We start from the raw sequence: 8,362 nt of genomic DNA on the forward strand, positions 1-8,362 counted from the left end.
CTTGTAAGGTCCTTATATAGGTCTCCGACTGAGGTGTGTCCCAGATTAAAGGTGTGTACCACCACACCTGGATCTGAGACTTGCTTTGTCCCAAATGACCCTGAGCTCAGTGATCTCCTTGCCTTAGTGTCCTAAGATTAATAGCCTCTATGCCTCAAGATCTGGATCAAAGGTGGGTCTCCCAATTCTGGATTGTGGTTCATTCCAGATATAGTCATGTTTGCAAACAGAAATAGCCACTAAGCATTACACTACTACAATTCAGGCAGTGGTGGCACACATGTTTGATCTCAGCTTGTGGCAGGCAGAGTAAGGAGGATCATCAGACACACCAGAAGAGGGCCTCGGATCTCATTACAGATGGCTGTGAGCCACCATGTGGTTGCTGGGACTTGAAGTCAGGACCTCTGGAAGTCCAGTCAGTGCTCTCAACCTATGAGCCTCTCTTAACTACTGAGCCATCTCTCCAGCTCACCTATCCTGCGTTCCTTGAAAGGATTAGACCACATATCAATCAGCAGATGAACATGCCTTCTTTTGACTTTATTTTTACTTTAAGCTTCTTTAGACAGGATCTTCCATGGCTGAATTGAAGCCTGCTATATAAAGTAGGCTGGCATCAGATTTAAAGCTCATCCAGCCTGCGGGTTCCTGTTGCTCTCAAGGGTGGGTATGGGAGGAGAGGAGAAAGCAAACTATGAATGAGATACAAAGTCTATTAAACACACACATATTTTATATATGTAAATATGCATTTACACTCAAATACACACACACACACACACACACACACACACACACACACACAGGTTATTTCCTGCACGTCTGAGGACACCCTGAGTTCTATGAAGATAAGAGACTAGGAATCAGTGACAGATACAAATACCATTTGTTTGTTGGTCTTTTGTGTTTGTTTGCTTGTTTTGCCTTATTTACTAAGTTATGAGTCTATTTATTTATTTAATGTGCACGAGTACATGTCCCTGTCTTCAGACACAGATGAGGAGGGAATAAGGCACCGTTACAGATGGTTCTGAGCTACCATGTAGTTACTGGGAATAGAACACGGTTCCCTTGGAAGATCTCTTAGTGCTCTTAACCGGTGAGCCATCTCTCCAGCCCCTTGCTTTGCTTTGTTTTAAAGACACATATCATACCTGGCTGTTTTGACAGTCACAGCCTCCCTCTGCCTCCCTGTTGCTGAGATTAAAAGCACATCAAATTATGCCAGGCTTAAATTCAGTAGTGAAAGCACTTGAGAATCTCACATCTGACATTCCAGCTCAGACTGCCTTGAAGTCAAGGTCACCTTGACATTCTCAGTGAGACTGTCTCAAAAGACAAAAACAAATCTAAATAATAGAAAAAAAAATCCCACAGGAATCACAGTGCCCAACTAATAATTAGAGGTAATTGAGAACACACTTGGACATTCAGGTTAAACGGCCCACAGGTGGCAGAGGTAGGACAATCTCTGTGAATTTCAGGCCAATCTCTTTTGTTTTTTAATTACATTCCAGCCATTGCCCCCCTCTCACAGTTCCTCATCCAATCCCCCCTCTGCTTTGCCTCCAAAGGGTGCTTCCCTTCCACTCCAACACCCCTCCATCTCACCTACTCTAGGGCTTCAAGACCCTCCAGGATTAGGAGCATCTTCTCCCACTAAAGTCACACTAGGCATTCCTCGGCTACATGTGTGTTGGGGGCTTTGGAGCAGTCTGTGTATATTGCCTGGTTTGGGGGCTCAGTCTCTGGGATCTCCTGGGTTTCCAGGCTCACCGAGACTGGTTTTGTAACTATGGCATTGCCCTCCCCTTCATCTTCTTCAATCCTTCCCCTAACTCAACCTTAGAAGAATCTCGAACGGCTGAAAAGCACTTAAAACATTTAAAGTCATTAGTCATCAGGGAAATGCTAACCACGATGAACTCGAGATTCTACCTTACAACAAACAGAATGGCTAAGATCAGAAACTCAAGTGACTGCACATGTTGGTGAGGATGTGGAAAAAGAGGGGCAGTCTTTCTTCGCTGGTGGGATTACAAACTGGTGCAACCGCTCTGTTATACAATCTGGTGGATCCTCAGCAAATTGAAAACCCTCCGACCTGATGAGACAGCTATTCTACACCTGGGCCTTTACCCAGAAGATTCCCCACCATGACACAAGCACACGCTCCACTATGTTCATAACAGGCGAATTTGTAATAGCCAGAGATGGAAACAACCCAGATACAGCAGAATACATACAGAAGATGAAGTTCCTTTACACAACGGAAGATATTCAGCTATTAGAAAATGAGGACATCATGGATTTTGGAGGCAAATGGATAGAACTAGAAAATACTATCCTGAGTGAGGTAACTCAGATCCAAAACAACATGCATGGCCTGTACTAACTGAAGAGTGGATATAAGGCAAAAATACAGAATATCTAGGATACAGCCCAGACAATCTTATGGAGACAGAACTCATCACATACAAGAAGAACCCACCAAGTAATACATTATAAGAACAATTTAAGGAAGGACAGGGCTAGACTAGGTTGCATGAGATGAGGTATTCTTATGGAGCCGAGGGACTCTCTTGATCTTGGACACTGCTAACAGATCACCATAACGAGGCCTGAAAAGGCTGTGATTCCAAGCTACGAGAAACAGATAGTTCTGCTGTCTGCTATGACCCTTTGTATACCTTCCAGATGACCTTTCCCTTTGTAGCCACACCCTCCCAGCCCATACCAACCTCTGATGAAAAAGCTGAGTTTCTACCCACTTGTTTATTTTCAGATTTGAATGGTGTAGGTAAATTGGATCAGATCCATACACAGGAAGATTCTTAGGCGAAATCCGGGTTCACAAAAGTTTCTTGAAGCCAAATTTTTGTGATTGATGCCTTTATTCACATTAGTTTCAAAGCAGAGGTAGGTAGATCTCTCAGTTCAAGAATACTCTTGTGTACAAGCATAGGACACTTGTCTCAACCTCAATTTGACTATATATTGGCATCAACCTCAGGACATGACCTTCTATTTTCTGCCTGAACAACTCAACTCATTGTAGTCTAAAGCCTGTGGGTATCAGCATGGGAACGATTCAGCCTATGGCAAGAAACTACAGCAGTAGCTTAGTGGGCCAACATGGATGTTGGGAAGTCACTTGCACTCAGTCAGACCAAGTCCCCTCACACTGATTCCTACATTTCCTCCATCTGCTGCAGCTCTTCATAGAACATGAGATTGAAGGGACAGAGCCAGGAGTTCTTACTCTTTTCTCCTGTAGAGCATTTCCAAAAATTCACTTGGTTTAGATTCATTTTTCCTTGATTTCTGACACTGGGTCTGACCACATAACCATAAAAGGGAAAGTGATGTAAGCAGAAGGATTCACTGGCATGTCTATCTCACATTCCCAGTCTTTCTTTTTATTTCTTTATCTTTTCTATGTTTTTCATATTTATTGGATACTGCCTGTATTTACATTTCAAATGTTATACCCTTCCCCACCACTTCCCTCCTTCCTCCCCTCAACTTGTTTCTTCCAGGAAGGTGCTCCCTCTCCCAATCACCCTCTCCACCTCAGTGCCTTGGCTGATTGATGATGTTGCTCTTTCCATGAGGGTGCAAATCTTTCAGCTCTTTCAGCCCTTTCTCTGGCACTTTCACTGGGGTCCCTGTGTGGAGTCTGATGTTTATCTGCAAGCATTCTCATCTGTGTCTATATGGCACTTGGGGAGCCTCTGAGGAGACATCCATATCTGGTTCCTACCAGTCAATACTGCTTGGGATCAGCAATATTGCTTGAGTTTTGTGTCTGCATATGGGGTGATTCTCCAAGGGAGGAAGTCTCTGTAGATCTTTTCTACAATCCCTGCTCCTCTACTTAACCTTGTATTTTCCTGGCCCCAGTTTTGTTCTTCCTTCTTTGAAGGACTGAGCGTTCCATATTATGGCCTTTTTTTCTTTTAGAGCTTCACAAGTTCTGTGGTTTCTTGGGTATTGTGAGGCTTTTTTGGGGGGTAGTATCAACTGATAAGTGTGTACATACCCTGACTGTTCTTTTGTGGCTGGGTTACATCGATCAGGATGATAGCTTCAATTTCCACCCACTTGTCTAGGAATTTCATGAACTCCTTGTTTTTAATAGCTCAGTAGTACTCCATTGTGTATGTGTACCATAAGTTCTGAATCCATTCCTTACTGGAAATCAAACACTGCACCTCAATGAGTAGCAAGCATTCTTAAACACTGGATCTTGACTCAAAAAGAACATATATGCAATTCAGATTGTGCCCTTTGAAGCATACAAGTGTAAATCTCTGCAAGGAAATAACAATTAGGTGTTTTTGTATTCTGCAAAGTCTAGGAGAAGAACGGGGCAGATATGAGATGACCCAATATAATGGGCCAGGAAGGAACAATAAAAAATTATGAATTTAGAGAATTAAGTAAAAAATGCACGTTCTCATTCAAAAACAGTTTTATTGGAACCTATGGGAAATTATGATGCTAACTGGTTACAGAAGGTAACAATATCAGACTTCAGTGCCTCCCCAATAAAGGAGAGGAAGAGAACCTCAGCCTCTGGGAGCCTGGAGGTACAGCTTTCCCCTGCCTGGACATGGCGATCTGTTACCAGTGTCCAGAAGAACTAAGTCCCTCAGCTCCACCAGGATACCACACCTCATGTAACCTGCTCCAGCCTTGACCTCTTAAAATTTTGGTTATATGATTTGTACTTGGTGGTTTTTGTTTAAAAGCGGTTTTTTTTTTTGTTTTTGTTTTTTTTTTTTTTTAAGTAAGACTGCCTGCTCTGAAAACTAAGCAATTTTTATTATTTGGCTACTAACCACTTACCAATTAGTACATATCATGCATGTCATTTTTGGTTTGTATTACCTCAATCAGGATAATATGTTTTTTTAAAGGAATACAGTTTTGCAATTTTTATTATGGAAAGTTTCAACCATATACAAAAGCATAGAGAATAATGAATTCTCAGACATCTATCACACAGCTTCAACAATTATCATGTCAGAGTCGATCTTGCCTCATCTATGGACAAACTTATACCACCCCGATTATACTGAAGCAAATAAACAGTAGCATCTGTGTAAATTTTCAGTACAGTTTTCTTAAAGATAAAGGTTCCTTTAGAAAGCAAATCCACAGTACAAATCACAAGCAGACACTCCAGTAAATTATAATGTGTGGTTTTATTTTAAAATCTGTAAGATGTGGGGACACAATACATTTCACTGGTACCATGAGGAAGAGTGTGAATACTAAATGGGAGTGCGAGCCTTTCCCAATACAGTGGTTTATAATGAAAGAGCGAAACACAACAAGCAGCCGAATCAGAACCTCTTTGGAACCCTTTGGAGAAGCTGTGCAAGAAGCTGACATCACACCCACCCTGTGAAAAAATCTGCAATATGTCCCTGTCCTTGGTATAAAGTTATCCTTCTGGCAAGAGTTGAGCTGAGCTCCCTCATTTAAATGGTTCATTTTGTGTTTTCCTTTACAGAGGTCTCTTCCCCTCGAAGTCTTTCCAAGGGACACCGATGTAGCACTCTCACGCCTCTGCACAAACATGCAGAGAGCTTGGTACTGGGGAACCAGCTGAAGGTACTAGGGAAGGCACGGGAACCGCAGCCAAATGAAACAGGGAGCGAGGCAAAAGACACTTAGGCAAATAAATGGCCCAATTAGCTTGGAAAACTGCCAACATAGCCGTTTCTCTTCATGCCCACCACCAAATACAGAATATTGAATCAGTAAATCCTAAGGCAGCGGATATTCTACTGGCACCAGATTGGAAGGGAAATGTTTATCCACAAAGAGACTACAAAATACTAATAGCATCAAAGATCTCCAGTGATGCCAACCGTATTTCAAGTAGTGTGTTGGATGCAGAATATGCAGAGTAAGGAAAAACAGTCGTTGCTCTCAAAGGTCTAATGAAGAAGGCAGACACATCCGAAAAGCGCAACGAAGGCTGTAGGTGCTGAATTAAGTCTGTTCACACACAAGAGTACAACAACCAGAGCAGAAACATTTTTTGGCAAGATAGACAGAGGAGTGTTCCAAGATGTAGGAGGAAAACCAGATGAGTGGTCTCCTTGGGAACCTCAGAGGTGCTCAGGTGAACTTGACAATACCTCTGAATACTGGGTTCACATCAAGGATGACTTGAGTGTGACCTTGAGCTTGTCTCTGTCCACTAGGGCTCGCTCTCTGGCGGGGACCTGGCCGCCTAGTTCCCATTAGTAGGGGAGCCGCCCAGCTTCAGTTTCTCCAGGTACTGGGCATGCGCGGGCCTGTGGCACTGCAGGACCTTGATGGCATCTTCAATCTTGAACCACTGGCGCTTTCTGCGGATGCTGACCGAGTCTTCCCAATCCTCCAGCAGCTCGGTGACGGTGAGCACGAACACGTAGGTCCGGTGCTTGCGGTCCTGGTTCTGCTCGAAGACGCCCAGCAAGCGGCCCAACTTGCCCTTGACTCCCGCCTCCTCGTACACCTCGCGCACCGCCGCGCAGTCGGGCTCCTCCTCGGGCTCCACGCCCCCTCCGGGCACGATCCAGCGGTCGGGGTAGCGGCTGCTGCTCACCAGCAGCACCTCCTCTTCGCGCTCGCTGCGGAGGCACAGGCACGCTGCGCGTTTCCTGTAGCCCTCGGGGTCGTAGGTCCGCGTCTGGTTCGGCTTCCACTTCATCCTCTGCTTCGCCAAAGACACAGCCTCTGAGGTCGCTTACAGCTGCCTAGGGAGCAGCCAAGGAGCTCCTGCTGGCAGGGATGGGGCCTGGAGATGCTGGAGGGGAGCAGAGCAGAGTCAGGATAATCTTTTCTAGTACCATCATTTGCCTGTAAAATTCCTCATGTTTTTATTTATTCTTACCTGTATTATTTTATTTTGTTAATAAACTACATTTGTTTGAGTACTATCTGGGTTGTTTCCCGCTTCTGATTATTGCAAATCAGGTGGCTATGAAAATAGTGACTTTGGTGGGGAATATTCAGGGTATATGCCCAGGAGTGAAATAGCTGGCTCATTTGGTTGATGTGTTTGTTTCTAACATCCAGGAACAACCGAATGGTTTTCCAGAGTGTTGGCACCAATTGCCAATTTCACCTATTTCTTTACATCCTCCCCAGCATGTGCAGTTATTGGAGTTTTGGATCTCAGCCATTCTTAATTTTGTGAGTTGAAATCTCCAGGTCATTTTGATTCACATTTCCCAGAAGACTAAGGACGTTGAAATTTTCCTTAAGTGTTTCTTTGTCATTAGAGATTATTCTAACAATGAAGTAAAGGGAGGATTGAAGGGCTAAAGAGGAGGGTGACCCCATAGTAATTCCTCCAGTCTCAAAGAACCTAGAGTCTAGAGAGCTTCCAGAAACTGAGCCACCCTACCTGTCAGGTGAACATGCTTGTCCAAATCCCCCAGTACCTAGCATAAGAGTTTCAATGTGTAAAACTGACTCAAGATTTCCTAGAGATTAGAGGAAAATGCCATGCAGCAGAAATTGGAGGTGCGTTTTGTATTATTCAGGGTTTTCTGGCCTCACAGAACTTATTGGCAGTCTCTATATAGTGAAGAATTTGTTGGTGACTTACAGTCTGGAGTCCAACTCCCCGATAATGCTCGTCAGCAGCTGTGAAACCCAAGGATGTAGCAGATGCTCAGTACCACAAGGCAAGCAGGCAAAGAGAGACAGCCTTCCTTCTTGTAAGGTCCTTATATAGGTCTCCGACTGAGGTGTGTCCCAGATTAAAGGTGTGTACCACCACACCTGGATCTGAGACTTGCTTTGTCCCAAATGACCCTGAGCTCAGTGATCTCCTTGCCTTAGTGTCCTAAGATTAATAGCCTCTATGCCTCAAGATCTGGATCAAAGGTGGGTCTCCCAATTCTGGATTGTGGTTCATTCCAGATATAGTCATGTTTGCAAACAGAAATAGCCACTAAGCATTACACTACTACAATTCAGGCAGTGGTGGCACACATGTTTGATCTCAGCTTGTGGCAGGCAGAGTAAGGAGGATCATCAGACACACCAGAAGAGGGCCTCGGATCTCATTACAGATGGCTGTGAGCCACCATGTGGTTGCTGGGACTTGAAGTCAGGACCTCTGGAAGTCCAGTCAGTGCTCTCAACCTATGAGCCTCTCTTAACTACTGAGCCATCTCTCCAGCTCACCTATCCTGCGTTCCTTGAAAGGATTAGACCACATATCAATCAGCAGATGAACATGCCTTCTTTTGACTTTATTTTTACTTTAAGCTTCTTTAGACAGGATCTTCCATGGCTGAATTGAAGCCTGCTATATAAAGTAGGCTGGCATCAGATTTAAAGCTCA

The 8,362-nt window shown here is 44.1% G+C and overlaps 1 protein-coding gene across 1 annotated transcript; it reads right to left on the minus strand.

Annotated features, from left to right (window-relative positions):
• Nucleotides 1–6,253: 6,253 nt before the first annotated feature.
• On the minus strand, nt 6,254–6,715 carry LOC308423971 (diphosphoinositol polyphosphate phosphohydrolase 3-alpha-like; the record flags this gene model as incomplete). The annotated part of the gene is made up of 1 exon (XM_080920797.1): nt 6,254–6,715. One exon carries the CDS (start codon nt 6,713–6,715, stop codon nt 6,254–6,256), a length of 462 nt encoding a protein of 153 aa, XP_080776923.1.
• Between the last annotated feature and the right edge of the window lie 1,647 nt (nt 6,716–8,362).

This window comes from Micromys minutus (genome assembly GCF_963924665.1).
Source record: "Micromys minutus genome assembly, chromosome: 9".
Taxonomy (NCBI): Eukaryota; Metazoa; Chordata; class Mammalia; order Rodentia; family Muridae; genus Micromys; species Micromys minutus.